Raw genomic sequence first — 20,695 nt, 5'->3', positions numbered from 1 at the left:
AAAATTCTATAGTTTTTTAAGATACAGATTCGGATACGGATAGAATTTTTGAAAAAAATTCGAATACGGATCGGATATATTTTTCGGATTCGGATACGGATATCGGATATCCGTTTATCTGCATATTTTTTTAAATAACAGATTTTAGTTTGCTTATTTAAATAGTAAATATTAATATTGTTACTAATAATAAGTTATATATTATTTATAGAGATTAATTTCTCTAATTTTATAAATTTGACATACAAAAAAATTATTTATCATAAAACTCTTAATAATTTTATATTAATTATATATAAATAAAATATTATAATTATTTTAAATTCAATCAATATCCGTTTAAGATTCGATCTTTTATCCGAAAATTATCCGTATCCATTTAGTTAGGATATGGTTTTAAATTTTGCTATCTATCTAATATCCGTATCCGAATCCGTATTCGGACTAAAAATATGGATCCAGATATGGATTAACCACTATCCGATCCGTTTTCACCCCTAAGGGTAGAGCTGAGAGTGTTGAAACATTTGAAAACCTAGACAGAATGTTACAACACTTGCCTCAGAAGAAAAGAATCCAATGAGTATTGAATCAATGATAATTAACTTAGAAATAATATTACAACACACCAATTTCCAAAAGGATTCTCTTGCTACCTCTTCCCTGTAATCTGAAGAATTATGGAAAACTTATTTAAAATACCACCTTTTCTTTTTGTTATTCACATATAATGATATTTATGGATCAGCTCTTGCATTTTACGTTTAATGTTTCAAAAACACTTTTAAGTTAATTTTACCCTAACAACAACTAATGGAATAGTAAATAGTTTCATCACTTTTAAAAAAAAATAAAAAATAGAAAACCTAAAATACCCCTCATTTGACTTTAGAATTTAGTTCTCCATTTATTTTTGATCTTGACCTTTTTTTTTTAAACATTAACCTAAAAAACTTACTCAAGGTATTAAAATCATGGTATATTTATTATCACTTTAACTAATCTATATGATAACTGATGTTAAGAAAATTAATGGCAAAATGTCTTCAAGCATTTTAAGCAAAATGCAGAGATCAAATAGTAAACATCTATTTGATAGGATCCAAATGATAATAAAAGAAAATTGTAGGGTATTATAAATTTCCTAAAAATTCTCCACACCTTCAGTTGGATCAAATATTAGTAGCAATCAATCTCACTCTTTTACCCAAGAGCAAACTACATTGCTTTCTGAACAGGAAGAGGTGATAGCTTCCACAATTGTCTGCACAATTGCAGCATGGAGTCAAACAAAGCATGTAGTAAAGAAGAAAAGTGGAAAAGAGCACTCATTCATGAGAGGCGAGCCTTTAATGGCTGGAAAGGATGTAATTAAATCCAAAAACCCATTGAAGCACAGTAGAAATCAAATACAATAAAGCTATCAGATCACTTCATCAAATCCAGACATCTCTTTGTTCAAACTTCTGTGCATCTAAATATCTTAGTACGACTGTAAGCAAAAATGAGTAAAGCATCAGGTAACAGATTAAATTCTGCAAAACTACAAATTTACTTGGCGAAACGTTCTAAAAAAAAAAAACTAAATCAACACCATCAAAACATGCTTGGGCCTCAGGATAAGTGTTGGGATCAAAAGAATAACAACAGATCTTGGTCACAAAAAGGATTATTTTTCTTTAGTACACACTACCTAACTCTAAGCATCCCTGTCTGTGTGCATTTATGCAAGTTCTTTTAAAAAATGGAGAAAAGGATCCTCTTTATTAAAGGGATAATAACTCAACACAACTTCCTGCTCCTCCATCTTAGGGTAAAACTACTACACATGACATGCAGAGTTCCTGAATACCCTCACCCCTTTGCAAAATTTGTCTACAAGCATGACCAGAATTAGAAATTCGTGGCTTTGCTCGGCTCTTTTTACATACTGAGTATAATAGCATTCTCCATTGATATGGCCGTCGATTAATGAATTGAATTATCTGCCATGGTTATCATCCATCAAGGTGACTAACCTCAGTCATAAGTCATTCAACAAGCTATTAATTTTCTGCTTTCTTGATACTATCCTCTTGGTGCAATGAAACAAACTGCACTATCTTTTGGACCTGCGCAGCATCAACTCTGAATTTTTCTGCAATGTGGTTAATATCCATTTTCCCCCGGTGATCATCAGATTTTCCCTGATAGAGAAGGATGATTTGATGAACTTGTTCGACGTTTAGAGTTCCTGGAGGCAATGGTCTCTGTTCACCGTGTCCATCTTCTTTTGTACTCCTAAGCTTTGGCATTGGCCTGTTGTATTGCTCTACAATGAAGGCCTGCAATATAAAACCCAAAGGCAAATAAATTGCATGAAATCATTTGGTTTATCTAATACTAATACTTTCAGACACCTACACTGATAAAGTAACAGGAGTACTTCTGCATCCCCACTTATCTAGAGCTTCACTAAAATTAATGTGGGTCTCAATCCCAATCTTTGTCTAGAATTAAGTTTAACCCTAACCCTAGCAACATAGCTTCAAGCTACAATTTCCTATTAGAGTGAACTTTATCTCCTATAAATCCAAACACAAAGTGAGCAAGTTGTATAGAATCTTATCAAAGTTTGAAACTACTAAAAGTTGAAAATAAGTCATTGAATGCACAAAGGGTAAGTAGAGATAGAAGATGCTTTCAGTACTATACCAGTATTTCTATTGTAAAAAAATAAAATCAGAAGAGACAATGAGCATTGAAAGTATAAACTTTCCAATAAAATAAGTACCATAGTAAGGTAATAACAAAATCATAAGAATGAAAGAAGAAAAATTGGAAAGACATCCAAGAGTTAGAATAACAAAAAAGAGCACTGGATTAATTATCCATCAAAATAGATATTAGAATATCATAATCCCCCAGGTCTCAATCTAAAACATTTGGGAATTTAAGTTCAACATACAACTCATGAGAAGAAAAGGCTTCCTATTAAATTCATTATCCATCAACTTCCAAGTCTTACCTCACCCATTTCTAGCTTCCCTCCAGGTTTTGACGTGATTCTTCCAGCCATCTGTTTGAGCATATCATCATATTTTAGGTCTCGTTCCTCAAGTAATCGCTCATCATCTTTAGCTGCACTTGCCACCTCTGTAGCAATAAGAAAAGATGATGTTAATTAGAACGGAACAATCAAAACTGTAAATTTTTATTTGTATTTATGCAGTTGAAAAATTATGCTTCAAATAAAATTTTATTCATATTATGAGTCTAGATTTATGTATAAATTTTAGCACAAGTTATGAGATATTTGGTGAAAAATATTAAAATGAAAAATTGAAAGTCAAGGATTTCAAAGACATATATAAAGTGTTGTTAGTTTTGGTATAATGATTCTAACTACCCAGAAAGTGGTTCTAACTATAAAGTTTGAGACATTTTGGTGTACATGCATTAGAAGATGTATTCTAACTAACTTTGGGAATAGATGTACAACAAAGGGAACTTTGGTTGTCTAGCGTTTGAATGCACGTGTTGATCTTTGCAAACCTACAGCTTTCGTGGAGAACCTTTGAGGGCTTATTGTACCTTATCGATAAGAGATATTTTAAGTGGATTTTAACCAAAACCTACGCAGCTGTTTTTTTTTGTCTCTTTGGAATATATTTTGGAGTTTATTAAAGAACATCTAACAACTTTCGACGAAACGTGTTAAATCGACTTTTTACTTATCATATCTACATTAAATTTGAAAGAACTATATCTCAAGAATCATTGGAATGGAATAATCAATCTCAAGGGTTACTTACGTTGGGAATTAATCACAAAAAATAATACATTGTGGGGTTCGTGTGAGCAAGACCTTACAAATTTTTTATGGGTATCAACGAGTGATTTGTATATTGTTCTTATGACTACTATAATAATATTAGTGATTGGTTTTAATCCGAGTTTGGATCTGTGATTTGTTACCCGAGTTTTAGAGTTTTTTCTATGTAAAAATCTTTGAATTTAAAATTGTCTTTCTAAGCTTGTTATTCTGCATTTCATTATTGATAGAGTATAATAGATCCGATCTCCTAGGGTTTATTATAATAATTCAAAAACAAATATGTTTGCAATAAGGTTTTAAAAGAGTGTAAGTCAAGAGGTGAGGCAGGTGGCTTGCACTAAGTGCTCATAAGTTTGAATCGTTGGAAATTTTACCATCAGATAAGGTTGTATACATATTGACAAGTGCCTAATGCACCAAAATATCTTTTCCATATAGTATTTAAATTGAGAAATGACCTCTAGTATGATAACTTAAGACATCGATTTTATATGAAATCCAACAAAATAGGAATTCTTAGAAAGAGTCTCATAACCTGTGACTCTATTAAGTGTAAATGTTCCTTCTACAATATTCTCAGAAACCTACAACACATGTAGAGATGAACATGTTTACACTTTGCACACTTCATAAGTTTTTTTTTTTAATGCAAATTATTGTTTCTTTTGTTTTCTATTCTTTTGATTCAAATCCTATAAGAAAATACAAATTCTTATTAATCTACGTACTTCTGGATCTTCTAATCATGCTTGAGAAGCATCCTTATGAAATTATGCATGTTTCTCGTATAGTCATATGCACTTCTCTCTTATGCAGCAAAATGTGCATTTGTAATCCTTTGGGCATCAATATTGGGCTAACTTGCATACAGTATGCAGCCTTAGCAAAAGGCTCCCTCAAGTTGGAATCTAGAGAGCCAGAGAAGGCAAGATATATGCAGCCTTAGCATGCTTATCCCAATGTTGGAGGGCAGTTTCGATGACCAAACTCATGACATAATGGTGTAGCAGCAAGTCTTGTTGTCACACCAACTGACTCCCTCTAATTCAATAGGATATATGAACTGGAAAGAAAAAAAATTCCGAAGTATCCTTTTTAAAAGAATTTTTTTCCTAAGTATTCTTTTAAAAGAAACACTAGCAGCAGATTTGTTATATTATCATCCTTAAGAAGTTCTTGCAATTATAGCAGCAAGTATGAATTATAAAAGAAAGAGAATGAAAAACAAAATTTGATCAAGGAAAAAGGTAACATATGAATAAATGAGTGGCGAATAGGTTTAGGCAGAACCCTACAGCCTTCTTCTTACTTCAAAAGAACCACTAGTACATGTAATTTTCAGCAATTGGTACTGTTATGAGTTATCTAGTCATGCTTTATTTCCTCTAAATCCGTTTTACTATTCGTAGACTTAAGAGTTAGATATATAGATTTTCTAAAAAGGACTCCTAGAACTCTTGTTACTATCAGCTGCTAACTAGTGGATATCACTCATACTTCCACATATCAGACCTAAACTTTGACCATTTGCAGCTGAAGTTACTAAAAGCCAATTATCAGACCTAAACTTTGACATTTCGAGATATACCAACTGCAACAACATCATATAGACATTTCAAGGAAGATCCTATCTTACAAAGAACTCATGTTGTTGGTCTTCCAATAAATTTTTTATTTTTCTAGAAGGTAATTTCCACAGCTCTCTCCACAATGTCACCATCTCTTAAACCAATGAGCTCTTACGGACGCCAAGATTCCATTTTTATCTCCAAACTAAACAACGAAAAAGCCCAAGCCCAACTAATCATTTTGCTACCTGGATGGATTCCTACGAGGTTAACAAGAAATCAAGAGCAGATACAACCCCAATCGGAAAGCAGGAGAAGTCGTCACCGCGAGATAAAGAAGAATAACAAGAGATCGGTGGACTCGCACCTGAATCGGAAATGTTGATTCGATCCTGCGCGGCGGCGCCGCCCGTTTGGGCCGCCTCCGGCGTCGGCCTCTCCGCCGCTCTCTTGACCTCCGCTGGCCGCGCCGCCGCGGGAGTCTCCGGCCGGGTGGCCCGCACCCTTCCCGAAGCTCGCCGCAAAGCCTGTCCCATTTCCACCTTTCTCGAGTCTTCCGGTTCTCCTCTCAAACTCGGACGATGCAACGAAGCATAAACCCCCTTTCCAGTTCCCTCGATTTGCCACGTCGCCCAGATGCACAGATAGTGACGTGGCAGTTAGTGAGCCGTTGGATAAATAAATCAAGTAAACTCTATCTTAGCGTTAAAAACTTTAATAAGGGTATTAATGTCATTTCCGTAATAAAGGGTTCAAATAAAAAATATCCAGAACGTAAGGTGTGGATAATAATAAAGACAAATGACAGGGATGTTTCCGATAAATGCCTCTAAAATATCTATATATATATATATATACCTTTTATTCTGCACTCTTCTTCCGAGTCCTGGGCCCAGTTTGTGCGGCTAATTCTTCTCCAGTTGATCCAGCCCACACTGCCCCTCGCTTTCACAACGACCAGGGGGAAAACGGTAATTTCCTCGTCGGTGAGCATTTACGGGGTACGTTTTAACGACTTCAAGGGGAGGGCAGGGGAGGGGAGGGGAGGGGGAGGTAAAGCACGACAAACGTGGGGTCTTTCTGCTCTCCATCTACGGCGGACCTTCGTGAACTCCGGCAATGGCTTCGGCTGCATCGCCGAAAAGCCCGGCCTACTTCGGAAGCCGGCGTCGGCTCCTGCGCTCTAAGCTCTTCTCCCTCTTCGCTGTCATCGCCGTCTTCTCCTTCACCCTCCTCGTGTTCATCGGCCTCCATACGGTATTTCCCGATGATCAAGTTCTTTCTTCGTTTTTTTTTCATCTTAAAAGTTGAGATTAATATAATACCATCAGATCTGAGAAACGTTAAATTTCGAGTGGTGGTTAGTTTGAAATTAAGGGTTGGTTAATTTCTTTAATCACTTAGAAGTATTTTTAAAGTGAAATTTTTAATAGTAATCTATCTAATTCGATCTATGAAATTGTACTAAAATGAGTAAAATTAAAGGATAAAAAGTCTCATAGCACATAAATCTTCAACCCTCTTTTACATTAATTTGTCATTTTCGTCAAGTAATTAGTTTCCATCTTTAATTAAAACAAGGTTTTATTTGCAAATAATCACATACTTTTTTTATAAAAAAATTTATTGCGACAAATCGATGCCTCCTTTTATGGATATATTTATGGAAATTTTACATATCAAACCTTATTCTATGGATATATTTACGAGAATTTCATAAAACTCACCCTATATTTTATTTATTTACACTCCATAAAATTTATAACATTTATTTAATATTATTTTAACTAATTGATATTAACTAAATTACTAAAATACCCCTACCTCCCTTATATTACCTTTCCTTCTCTTTTCTTTTCTTTTCTTTAAAGGATAAATGAGACATGAGTAATATGAGTATTTTATAAAATATTTTTTTACTTTTATCTTAATCTAAGATATTAAACAAAAATTATAGAAAAAAAATTAGATATAAAATTTTTAAAAATAGTGTGTGAATCATAAAATAGTATAATATGGAGTGTGATTTATAAAATTCCATATATTTGTTAAATACGAACTCCGGTTAGCTCATAAGGTGAATATTTGCGAATATATTCGAGAACAACAGGTGGATTCGTATATTTGGGTTAAAATATAGGTAGTTATTTGCAAAACTATCTTTTAACTTGCATCTTCGAAATAGCACCTCGGCTAAGGTGCCAAATGTTAAATGTTAAATTAGAGGGTGTAAACCGTAAAGTTCCTTGCAGGCGATCTGGGACGCGGTGATTCGAACCCGCACCCTGGTGGGCCACAATTTAGATCCCACCCCGTGGCACCGATTCCCGCACCCAAACTCCCACACCCCCGTCCTCGCCGTCTTCCGCTGCACCTACCTCTCCTGCCCCCCCCTCCGCCGCCGTCGCCCAAACCCTAACCTCCATCCCTTCCTCGCCTCGGAATTCTCGGAGACGCCGTCCTCATGCCCCTCCTTCTTCTCCTCCATCCACCGAGACCTCGCCCCGTGGCGGCGCTCCCGAATCTCCGCCTCCCTCGTCGCGGAGGCGGCGGCTCGCCACGCCGCTATGAGGGTCATCGTCTCCGGCGGCGGGACGCGGCTGTTCGTGGACCTGTACTACGCGTGCGTCCAGAGCAGGGCGTTGTTCACGGTGTGGGGGATCCTGCAGCTGATGCGGAGGTATCCGGGGATGATCCCCGACGTGGATCTTGTCTTCGACTGTATGGATCGGCCGGCGATTAATCGATCGGATTACGGGGAGGGGATGACGCCGCCGCCGCCGCCGTTGTTCCGGTATTGTACGACGAAGGAACACTGGGATATACCTTTCCCGGATTGGTCCTTCTGGGGTTGGTAAGATTCTCTAATTCTTGATCGAATGTTTTGAGTATATTCAATTGAAATTATTGATATTATAGCTTGATTGGATATGTAGCTGTTTGCTATGAAAAATGGATTGATATTATACCTGTATATCATTTGTCTATTAAAAGATTGAGGTATATTAAATGATGCAGAGATTAAGGAAATTATGTATGGTGGTGGTGAATGATTGGTGTCTCACCTTTCTGATGATTTGGGAAATTAGGCATATTGGTGTTGGTTAATATAACTTGGCAATTGGTAAGCGAAAATGAGTCAATAACAGCAGATGCATGCCAAGTTGTGAAATGCTCTGTATCGTGATGCTTACATTCGGTTTCTCAGGTATTCTAATAGGAAAACTGTAGCAGAATAGTCTTGTCTGGACAAGGCAAAGGAAAACAACTAAGTTGATTACTCATGTATGTTTTCTACTCTACTTTAGATGATTTAAATTTAATCGGTAACTAACCTAGAATTTAAGCATTTTCTTATTGTTCATTCCAATAATCTCTTGTCCTTAAAAATAACAGGCCTAGAAAGTTATCCTGGATCAGTCCTTTGATCCATTTTTACACAATATATCTTTCGCCAGCTACAAAGTAGGAAAATATTTTGTACTCATCTGATATATATATATATCACTGCAGGCCTGAGATAAACATAAAGCCCTGGGCTGAAGAGTTTCGAAGCATCAAATTAGGTGCTCAGGCTGTGAAATGGAAGAGGAAAACTAAAACTGCATACTGGAAGGGAAATCCAGATGTTGATTCTCCAATCAGGATGGCACTGTTAAGTTGTAATGATTCTAAGAAATGGGGAGCGCAAATTATACGTCAGGTATTAAAACTGTATCTTAATATGTTATTGTAACTACAATGTTTTGTAGAAGCTGACCTACTTGATCATTCTATATGTTGACATATCTGTGTCTTTGTCTTGCTTCACAGAACTGGGTAGAAGAATCAAGCTCTGGTTTTCAGAACTCCAACCTTTCAAGTCAGTGCAACCACCGGTTGGTTATAGATAATTCATAGAACTCTACTGATGTACAAATTTCATTAACATTTTTATGGCTGATCTTATTTGTTTATGGTCTTTTTGTAGTTATAAGATATATGCTGAGGGTTTTGCATGGTCAGTTAGCTTGAAATATATTTTGTCTTGTGGATCTCTAGCCTTCATAGTAGATCCACAGTATGAAGACTTCTTTAGCCGCGGTCTCATTCCAAAACACAACTATTGGCCCATCAATTCTACCAACTTGTGCCAATCTATAAAATCGGCAGTAGACTGGGGAAATGAACACCCATCTGAGGTAACACATGCTAAACTTGTAGCTGTTCCACATTTTGCAGTCTTGTCCACTTTCTTAGGCTGTTGGAGGGGGTGCTCTTAATGAATTTCTGTGTTTCAAGTTGATTTGAGTTGCATCATGCTTTGCTTCTTATTAAAAGCTAAATTTCATCCTCCTCCTCACACATTTGGTTCATTGAAGTAGCTTCTTTTATCTTACTTTTGAAATGCTACACCAATTTTGATGTATTTCTTGGATGAAAACACAACAGGCAGAGGCTATAGGAAAAAGGGGTCAGACATTAATGCAAGACCTGAACATGGATCAGGTATATGAGTACATGTATCACCTCATCATGGAGTACTCAAAATTGCAGGACTTCAAGCCGAACCCACCTTCAACTGCCCAAGAAGTTTGTGTTGACTCACTTCTATGTGTTGCAAACAGTAAGCAGAGGCAGTTCCTCGAAAGATCATATGCCTCACCTTCACCTACTAAACCATGCACTCTCCCTCCAACTAGCAACGATTGTAGAAAAAAGTCAATGGCGGGCCAGCAGAAAATATCCAGTGGCATGCAAGATATGCAGACAAGGCAGGTAGTATAAGTGCTTGTGTTGTGCTTTTCCACTTTGGAGCTCATTTTGCCTCCAGTCCGAGAGTCAGTTTCTATATATTAGTTATTTTATGATGTAAATAGTTCAAATTTTCCCTTCATTTATTAGGGAAAATTTTCCTCAGTTTCAATATTCGGGGGATGAAGATGTTTTCAATTTTCCTACAAGTTTAATCAAAATATTTAAGAATTCCCCACAATGCTTGCAGGTTTCATGATGAATTCTTTGGATGAGAAGGTCATGGATAGAAGAATGTTCACCTTTTTCACTTCTTTCATTTTGGTAATAATCAATTCTCACTATTTATGAAGTTCTTCGCATGCAACTTAATTTCCTCGGGTGTATGCTATTTATGGAAAAGATGAATATACCTCTAACTAGATATAGGGAGTGGAAATTTGTGAAGTCAAACTACTAAATTTTTTCAGTTTCTAGTGTGAGAAAATTGGCTGTTGTAATCCATTATCCAACTAGCTGCAGATTTTTCTTGGTCATATCGACATGAACAGTAATCACATGGAAGATTCATCGGAGAGCTAAATTCCTCTCTTGTAATCTTATAAATATATGAAGAACACTTTCTACTCGATTCCTTTTATCTTTGTATACTACCTTTAGCTCATTCCTTTGAGGAAGAGTATTCCAGTCTTTAAACAGAAGCTTCTCCTAAAGGTTGTCTTTGTTTTTTTCCTTTTCCTTTTCCTTTTCTTCTTTTCCTTTTCTGTAAGCTCCCAAGAATTGATACATGGGCTATATGTGTCACTGGAAGGACATGGATAAGTGGAACTGAGTGGATTTGCACACATTCTGAACTCCTGTACCAACTAAATTACCTAATGTAGTCCAGAGTTTCCAGAGTTTGCCATCTAATTTCTAGATCTTTGGCAGTGACATTTTATTCTTTTTTTTTGTTGCATTACTTTAAGGATTGGTAGTCCGCCCTTCTTAGTTCAATCGTAATAGCCCAGTTTATGCTTAATTGTACAACAATTAAACTTGAACAACCATATTCTTTAGGGGTTTAACTGGAGGATATGGCTTTAGTAGTTAACTAGGTAACCTTTGGATCTCAAGGGTAGCACCATTAGAATTTACTTGCGAGGAGATTGATAACCTTCATTTGTACTTTTGTCTTCGTTTGTGTCTCCTATGATGGGTGTAGATTCAAATTCCAAATTATATATGGTGGAGCAAGGAAAGTTCACTGAGAAAAGCTTTCGCAATAAGAGGTTTCTTCCGGACTATTTGCTGAAAAAAGTATTTTAGTAATAATAAGATTAGGCTCTTAATTTATATTCTTAAGAAAATTTATATATAATACCTCGTTTTTTAATAAAATTATAGTTTACACTTTATATTTTCAGTATTTACAAATCGAGTCCTATGATCTAGTGAATATATGCAGAAAATACTCTGCTATTAAATCATTTAGTTAAACTTAACAAAACTTTGAATTAAGTTAAATATACTAAGAAATTTATAAAAATATCCTCAACCAAGTTATACTAAGGACATTTTAGTTATTTTAGAAATAAAATAGTTCTACTTAACATAATATTCTCACAGCGTTAGTTCAAATCTAATCTAGGATGATTTCTGCACGTATGCTTTAAATCATAGAGCTCGATTTGTAAATAGTAAAAATATAGGGTGTAAACCATAATTACGATATAAAGCAGAGTATTATATACAAATTTTCCTACATTTTATACTTAGATGCATATATTTTTATAATAAAATATAGATAATTTATATATAAGAGATACACACAAAAACTATATTTACTATTTTAAAAACTGAAGAATTTTTTTTTTTTTGTTACAAAATGCCCGGCTTTCTTCCATGATTCTCTAGTGTTCCTTCATTGAAAAGCATGGTAGCTTTGCATCCAAACCTTGATTTCTTTGATCCGCTAGCCCATGGGAAATAAGAGATGCCCTAGAGCTATACAAGGTGAGCATGAAGCAATAAAAGGATAGTAGATCAGTGTATATTTGCATTTATGGAGAATATATTTGACACTCATCTATTTTCTGATGATGACCCTCTCAAATTGATGCTAGGAAATTAACCAGCAACAAATTACCAAGTAAAAACTGATGTTGTGGAATCAAGGCTTTAGTAAAGACATCAACAATTTGGAAATAAGTGAAATAGTACGTCGTCGATCACAAGCCTCGTGAATAGAATGATAATTGATCTCGACGTGCTTGATGTGCTTATAGGATCCAAACTAAGCACATGCAGTGGACATAGCCTAGTGTTTACCTTTAATGGAAGACCTGGAGACAGTGTCCTACTTTTTAACCTTCTAAATCAGAGCATTGTGTATAAACATTCACCAGCCACCGTTAGAGCTGTAAGTATTAGGACAACTTACTCAATCAGCATCATAATAAGCAGTTAAGTTTAAAGAAGAACCTAACAGAAATAAGAGAGCATGAGTGAGGGGTTGCCTAAAAATACTAAATGATGCAAGACATGACAATCATATGAAGGTGGCGAGGAGCATCCATATATTGATTCACCTATTAAAAATATATGAGAATTAGTTAAACAAAGCAAGCTCCCAACTAATACGCGGTAGAGAGTTGGGTCCTGAGGAAGCGCCTCTTCATCTTTGCGCAATTTAAGAATCATTCCCGTAGGCGTATTAACTTAGCATAAGTACGAATGCATTGGTAATAAGATTAACAGTCGGTGAACTTTCACACCCAAGAAATATTGAAGAGGACTCAGATCTTTCATGCAAATGCAAGCACTCAAGGAATGTTGAAGCTGACCAATCATGATTGTCCATCCTCATAAGAATGATATCATCCATATAAACCAATTGAAAAAATATCACCTACAAAGTTTGATAAATAAATAAATTATAACTACCTTGCTTAAATTGAAAGGTCTGTGATGTACTATGAAATTTCATAAACTAAGTACGGGATGCTTGCTTCGGCCCAAAAAAGCAATGTGTCAAGCGATAAACATGATCTAGAGAAGGACTAGAGAGACTTGATAGTATATATATATATATATATATGCTCTTTGAGATCATCATGAGGAAATACATTCTTCATATTCATCTAATGAAGAGATCATGATCAGGAGGTAGCAATAGTTTTATGATTAGTCTTATACTCTTGTTTATTGTTGAGAGCAATAAGACAAATCTTATACGGTCTAAGACCTATTAAAGCATAGTTTTAGTGAGTATATATATTTGTTACAAATAGATTTAACATTTGGATGGCAAGACACAATATTTCAAGTTTGATTCACCTCAAGATTACGCAACTCATCTTGCATAACATACTGCCAGCCCTTCTGATGCACTGCTGAGTTATGACAAGTAGGAATAGTAGTGGTAGCTAACATAGTAGAAAGAGAACATGCACTTTAGAAGAGGTAAAATGAAAATCAGACATTCAAGCGGTTGAGAGAGGGCGAGTGGAGCATCGAGGAAGTTCTAGCACCGGTTGGTGATCAGGAAAATACACAGGAGGAATCATGAGTGTCCTCTAAGCGACGTTGCATATATATAACAAGGCTCAAAGCACTCAAATTCTAAGAAGTCAGGCAAGGAAACAAAAAAAGAAGGGATGATTCAATATGTTATTGAAAGAAATTGAGATTCAAATAAAACAATATTATGAGATACAGACGTGAAGATCGATCAAAGCATATTTGACCTCCTCGGCAGTAAGTCTAGTTAAGTGGAGGAAGCAAAAGAAAACACACATAATTAATATGTGTATAATTAGGACGATGACTATATACACGAAAGGGGAAACATGCTGCAAAATGGGTGAAGGAAAATGATTAATTAAATTAATTGTTGTAGAAAGAGCCTTGCTTCTAAAATATAGAGGACTAAATTCCTAAAGTAATGTTTTGAACCATATTTAAAAGATGTATATATTATTTCGTTCACTTGAGTCTAAGGACGAACTTTTGAGAAAAAAATCCCTTGCACTCAAGAAACTCATTAAAGATGTATTTACTATCATTATCAAATTATAAAACTTTAATAGTAAGGGAGAATTGATTTTCGATAAGAGCTAAGAACTTTTAGAAAGCATCAAACACATTGACTTTAGATTTAGGGAGGTAAAGTCAACTAGAATGATTAAGTCATCAATAAATGTCACAAAAAAATTATGTATTGTTCATAGGATACTACTAGAGCAAAACATCCACACATCACAATAAGTAATATCAAAGTAACTATAAATGATGTTGAAGTAAGGAACAAAGGCCCTTACTTTTGCTCTATTATAAGTAGTGCAATCAAAAGACACATTAGAAATATAACCATAAATTTTAATTGCAAAAAACTTAAATCAAGTAAAAATAAGAATTTAGGTAACCAAGATAGTTATGCACAATTGACTAACACCAGCATTAGTGATAGGAAATGAAGAATGATAGTGCATAATGAAAACAAATAACCTAAAATTCGATCCGACACAGGAGAACCAATAGAAGAAATGTGAATATCACAATTATCTTTAACTAATTTGCTTGCTGATATAAGATTAGTTGACAAGTTAGGAGTCAAGATAGACAAAAACATTGTCTTACACAAGAGTTAGATTTTTAACAACAATAATGAGCGAAACACTCCCATTGGCAATATGAATAAGAAAGTTACCATCATAAGGTTTGACATGCGAGAAAAGTGGATGAAGATATTATATGATTAGAAACACCAGAATCAAAATACCGAGGTTTATAATTACCTGAGATGCCTAAAGCAAAAAAGGCAGAAATAATCATTTGCTGAATTATCTCAAGGGTTACAGGACCTAAGCAAGCCGTGGTGGAAGCTAGGGAGGTAAATACAAGAATTGTGACATCAATTGGCTTAGTGAAAATAATAGAAATAGCCTCGGATCCTAAGATTGGGGTAACAATGTCTGACTCTTCATTGCAATCTAAATATGAATCTCATGAGACTAATAATCACCAAAATATTCATATTTCTATTAGGAAAGGAACTAAAGAGTGGCAAATGACCTTTATATCATCTTGCTCATTTTTTATCATTCAACTGTTTTTCACCTTCCCATGGAGCTTTTCTTGTTAGTTTAAATACTTTTACTATTCCTACCATTTTATCCTAGGGTTTGTCTAATGAGAAATAGAAATAAGCTATAAGTGTGGAAATGAAAGCTATGGAGAAAAACAAAACTTAAGAGTTGATGAAGTTGCTAGCAGTGAAGGAACTTGTGGGTTGTAAATGGCTCTATATAGTTAATTATAGAGTATATGGATCGATAGAGAGATACAAGACAAGGTTGGTAGCCAAGGTCTATACTCAGACTTATATGATCGATTACTTGGATAAATACTGTCAGAATCCTATTATCATTAACAACTAGTTGGGAGTTATAACAATTTGATATGAAGAATGTTTTTTTTTTCATGGAGAGTTAAATTTAGAAATTTATATGGAGATTCTACCAAGTTATGGGAATAATTTGACCTATCAAATTGTGTGTAAGTTAAAAAAAACCTTGTTTTCTCGGCTGGGCCTTAGCCCATCCCGATTAGTTTCTTTTGGCTGGGCCCAGCCCAATTAGCTTCATTTTTGGAATGGGCCGGGCCAGCAGTAGCCCAACCCAATCCAATGAGTAAATTAAACACATTTTAGTTCTTTTTAGTTTTTTTAAAAATTTAAAAATATTGATGTTGTTCAAATTAAATTTTTTTATTATTATTTATTATTTAAGGTGGTGATTTTTGGTACGTGAGCTAGAGATTGAGAATTCGGTTGTCTTGCTTAGACTCAGGTGAGTGGGTTCACTCACATACTTATTTTATTATATTTCGTACTTTTGTCAGACTATGTAAATTTTCTGTGTGTAGATTATTATTTCACCCTTCAGTGCAAAAAAATTTAATTGTTACAATTTCTGTATGCAAATTTAGTTATTTCATTTGTATGTGCAAAAATTTAATTGTTATATTTTCTCTGTGCATTTAATTATTATTATACTCAGTGCATCACCATACTTCATGCAAATATTAAAATTTGTGAAAAGAAAAATGAGACTAGTATTGGTACGACTTAGAGAACAGTCCCGGTATAAATCACTTGCGATTTTCCGTGGTAACTCAAGTCTATCTAGAAATCCAGGGAAAAGTCCTAAATTAAATCACTGTGGTGACTTTCTTAGATGACTCTGGCGGGGTTAGGGAACAGTCCTAGGATGAATGAGAAAATTTTCTAGGTGACTCTAACTTCTCTCAACGGTTAGAGGAAAAGACAGAGTGTGTTGATCATATGATGATACCATCTGATAACCCTAACCGGATCAGCTATGAAAAAAAGTCCCGAGCGTCATCTCGAGGTGACTTCTAGTTGATGTGGATTCACAGGGTTTAGATCCATTAAGACATATGACAGTATAAATATTAAAAAGATATTAATATGTTGAAACCGTACAAGGTTACAAGTTGTGACTCTCTCTATTGTTATCATTGTTATTATTTAAGGAGCATACTTATTGCAAATTGTTATGGATATTGTTGCTGTTAGTTTAATCTTTTTCAGCATTAATATAATGTAGAATTTATTTGGTTTTCGAGTGGATTCCACTCACTGAGTTATAGTTGTTGGCTCATGGATTCTATTTTTTTTTATATTTATTTATCTATCTCAGGTTATAGTCAGCGGAGCGACTAAGCGAGATGTATCCGGACTCCACCTCCACTTAGGATTCACCTATTTACTTTTTCGCTCTTTTGGATTTTATGTTTTAGATTAGAAGTTTTATTTATTTCGTTTCGAGACTATAAAATATTAACTTTGTTTAATGTTTATTGCAATTAGTTTAAATTTAATAAAGCAGATTTTCATTTTATTTATTTATTTTGCCATCGTATACGTAGAAAGTATTGATAAGGCTTCGTGTATCTCAAACATATTGAGATGCATGGCCGGTCATGATTCCTATTTCAGGTCGTGATAAAACAGATTTGAAAGCATCAATCTAAGAGTAAAATAACCAAGATAGTAACCCATGAATAGAGAAGAACCAACAATCCGAAAAAAAAACCAGCACAGGAAAAAAGAAAATCTCCAAGATCAAGAATTTTGCAAGAGCAAAGAGATCAAGAAAACTTTGATACCATGTTTAAAAACAAGGTCCCTCTGCATTCAAAGCTTGACTTCGTTGATTGGCTAGCCCATGTTGAGGCTAGATCTATTCAAGGTAAGCATAAAGCTATACAAAGATAGTAGATCAGCATATCTACATTTAAGGGGAATATTTGACACCCGTTTATTTCCTAATATAGAACACAATACACTTGATGACATTCCTTTTACTAACTTATAGCAAAGGTGAAAAAGAAGCATCTAAGTGCACAAGCATCTGCATGGTCTTAGCAAGATAGTGCAGCATTATTCATTACTAGAGAAATCTTTTTCAACTCAAATCCATGCTAACAGCATGGATGGGTAAGCTAACTCCCACAGTACGCGATATTCCCTCTGGCACAAGTCTAAAGTGAATGGCAAAAATGGTTTTGCTAAAAGAAATGGGCTGCAATCTTTAGATGATAAGATTTCCAGATCTATCAAGCTCTGTGTTGTTTAGTTATTGCTCCTACTGAAGAGAAAGGCCATAGAGTATACCACTTTCCTTAGAAGAATTTATCAGATTACTTCACATCCATTGTGTGTCAAGACCAGCTACTATTCAAGATGAAATATGGAATACCAATCTTGTTTTGCTTCCACCTTCTGTACATACAAAGTTATCCAAATTAGTAAGTTGGCCATCATAGTGCAAAGACAGTGGAGTAATACTTGAGCTAGAAAGATTGAAAATTTGAAATGCATCTGCTAATGTGATGATAAAATACTCTCAGATGAGAGTGCTACATGTCTTCATTACATTCAGAAAAGACTGGGAAAACGAGCAGTCTGTTGATCCAATACAAGACATTTGATCAGCTACAAATAAATATTTATACTTATAGCTCAACCAGAGTTTCATTCAACAAGATAAAGGAAATTGATCAGAATATCAGCATATCAGTCTCTATTGTTTCCTCATTCTTCTTCAAGCAGGCAATGACTAAGAAACATAATATACTCATGCAAGTCTTGATTAACCAAGTGTAGCTGACATAAACACAATGCAGATTTTAATCAGTTATTAAACTCATCTAATACAATTTTTTTGAGAAATAACTCATTTAATAGTAATACAGTTAGTTTGCAGGAGCTGAGAACCAGGATGCTGAATTGCATGTAATAATAACAAGCTTTCTACTAATTCATCTAACATTAACTTGCACATGTTTTTAGATTGTTCGTATTGATCCATCTAACTAAAAAGAGAACTCCATTATCCAATCTCTAAAAAAAAAAATACAAAAATTATTCCTATATCTTAAGTCGGGAACCCTCTCATCACACTCCTTAACTAATCTATTTCATGCACTCATCTTTGACATACCAAAAAGTGTAAAAGCAAGTATGCTTGTAGATCAACTGAGAAGTGGCATGTACTACAATGTTCCAATGAAACATGAATAGGATAAGCAAAAGAATGCTTTTCATTCAGAAAAAAATTTGCATGCTATTTTACAACTGGTGAGAAATATATTTAATCAAAAAGAATTTTACAAAATAGTTTGAAGCAATCAGAATAAGGATAATTGAAGACACACCTAAATGCCAGCTTCAGATAGCAGATATGTGATTAGGAATAACTGAATTGGATAACTTCACTTCCAACACCATGCTTTTAACAATAAGGATAGCTCTTCCAATTATCAGACCCTTGTCAATTATTCTATTCAACTATTCACATTCAAAAAAATGAAAAATCTGCAAGCTCACAAGCAAGAGTAGGATTACTCCTGAATCTGAGATGACGTTATCAAGTATTATCTTCAATCATGAAGCTGTTCTGAGGACAATTTGAATAGCATTGAATCAAGTGACAGTTAACTTTTCTGATGATCCTTAGAAGACATAATTTATAAATCCTTCTTTGATGCATCAAGAGTTTGGAGGATCTCAAACAACTCAGGATGCGATCTGTCAGCTGTAAGAAAGATGTGCACACCATCATTCAATTCAATCCAACTACATCCAGGCTCCTTCTTCAGATTTTCAACTTTCATAGTCTCCCTGATCTTCCATGTCTCATGCCACTTGCTCTCTGTTGCATGCATTCTAGAGAGAGCAACCCAATTACTATGATTATCTGGATCAAGCTCAAGAAGCTTAAATGCGGCAATTTGACCAAATTCAGTGTTACCATAGATCCGACATGAATTAAGGAACGCACTCCAAATAGTAATGCTCGGCTTTAAGGGCATCTGTTCAATGAAATGAAGAGCTTCTTCTAAATGACCACTCCTGCATAATAGATCTACAATACATCCATAGTGTTCAGGTTTCACTGCAACTCTCTGTTTTTCATCAAACATCAATCTGAAATAATGCCAACCTTCCCTCACAAGACCACCATGACTACAAGCAGATAAAACAGCAAGATAAGTTACCTCGTCGCACTTCATCTTCAACTCAATCATCTTCTCAAACATCTCAACTGCATTGCAAACCCACCCAGACTTCCCATATGCTGAAATCATGGTTGTCCAGAGAACCACGTCTTGTGAACGCAACAACCTGAAGACAAGTTCTGCTGAATCAATACTCCCACACTTCGCATACATGTCCACTAAAGCATTCATAATGACAAAATCTGAGTCAAACCCATTTTTAATAATGCAAGCATGCACCTGGATTCCCTGCTTCAATGAGGCCAAAGCAGCACATGCATCAATGCATATAGCATAAGAAAATCCATCAGGCCCCAACATACTAGACACCATTGATGAAAAGAGCATCAAAGCTTCTTCAGCTTGGCCGCAATAGACATATCCTGACATTATCTCATTCCAAGAGATGATGCCTTTTGCAGGCATCAAATCAAATAGTCTCCGAGCAGAGACAAGACTACCACATCTAGCATACATATCAAGCAACCCATTCTGCACAACATTATCGAAAGGCCTTACTGCGCTTGATTTTACCACCTGGGTATGAATTTCTTTGCCATAACTCAGCATGCCGAGGCCCGAACAAGCTATTAATGTACCAGAAAAGGAGAACCCGTTTGGCACTATACCTGATAAAACCATTCTCCGAAACAAAGAGAGCGATTCATGGTAGAATCCTTGATGGGCATGGCCAACTATCATGGAAGTCCAAGTAACAACATCTCTGTCAGGAATTTCGTCAAACATCTTCTGGGCGTCGGCCAAGAAACCACATTTGAGCACCAGATCGACCAATCCTGTCATGAGAATGGTGAAGCGGGAGAAGCCCAATTTGATGATGGTGGCGTGGAGAGATTTGAAGTTGGTTGGGGATCGGAGGGAGGCAGCGGCCTTGAGGGATTTGGAGATCGAGTACTCGTCTAAGGTTTTCGGGCATAGGGACATTTGATCAAACAGTTGTGAACTGCTCGCGCTTCACATTAAATGTTTATATAGGATGAAATCATGA

General features: G+C 35.3%; 3 protein-coding genes across 4 annotated transcripts; 1 reads left to right on the top strand and 2 right to left on the bottom strand.

Annotated features, from left to right (window-relative positions):
• Positions 1-1,517: 1,517 nt before the first annotated feature.
• LOC140761576 (uncharacterized) lies at positions 1,518-5,978 on the bottom strand. The gene is made up of 3 exons (XM_073098972.1): positions 5,753-5,978; positions 3,008-3,135; positions 1,518-2,324 (listed from the first exon to the last, which is right to left on the bottom strand). The coding sequence occupies exons 1-3, from the start codon at positions 5,919-5,921 to the stop codon at positions 2,046-2,048; spliced, it is 576 nt and encodes a 191-aa protein (XP_072955073.1). The 5' UTR covers positions 5,922-5,978; the 3' UTR covers positions 1,518-2,045.
• A 442-nt stretch (positions 5,979-6,420) lies between these two features.
• On the top strand, positions 6,421-10,991 carry LOC140761575 (uncharacterized). 2 transcript variants are annotated; one of them, XM_073098970.1, is made up of 7 exons: positions 6,421-6,642; positions 7,638-8,239; positions 8,899-9,088; positions 9,199-9,263; positions 9,356-9,566; positions 9,817-10,139; positions 10,370-10,991. In XM_073098970.1, exons 1-7 carry the CDS (start codon positions 6,505-6,507, stop codon positions 10,392-10,394), a joined length of 1,554 nt encoding a protein of 517 aa, XP_072955071.1. In that variant the 5' UTR covers positions 6,421-6,504; the 3' UTR covers positions 10,395-10,991. The 2 variants fall into 2 exon arrangements, with proteins under 2 accessions (XP_072955071.1, XP_072955072.1); XM_073098971.1 differs by having other exon boundaries at positions 6,422-6,642; positions 9,817-10,143; positions 10,370-10,989.
• Positions 10,992-18,935: 7,944 nt separating this feature from the next.
• On the bottom strand, positions 18,936-20,679 carry LOC140761012 (pentatricopeptide repeat-containing protein At2g13600-like). The gene has a single exon (XM_073098172.1). It carries the CDS (start codon positions 20,629-20,631, stop codon positions 19,156-19,158), a length of 1,476 nt encoding a protein of 491 aa, XP_072954273.1. The 5' UTR covers positions 20,632-20,679; the 3' UTR covers positions 18,936-19,155.
• Between the last annotated feature and the right edge of the window lie 16 nt (positions 20,680-20,695).

This window comes from Typha angustifolia, chromosome 6 (assembly GCF_048772165.1).
Source record: "Typha angustifolia cultivar Huaian chromosome 6, ASM4877216v1, whole genome shotgun sequence".
Taxonomy (NCBI): Eukaryota; Viridiplantae; Streptophyta; class Magnoliopsida; order Poales; family Typhaceae; genus Typha; species Typha angustifolia.
This window is presented reverse-complemented; position numbering and strand designations above follow the sequence as displayed.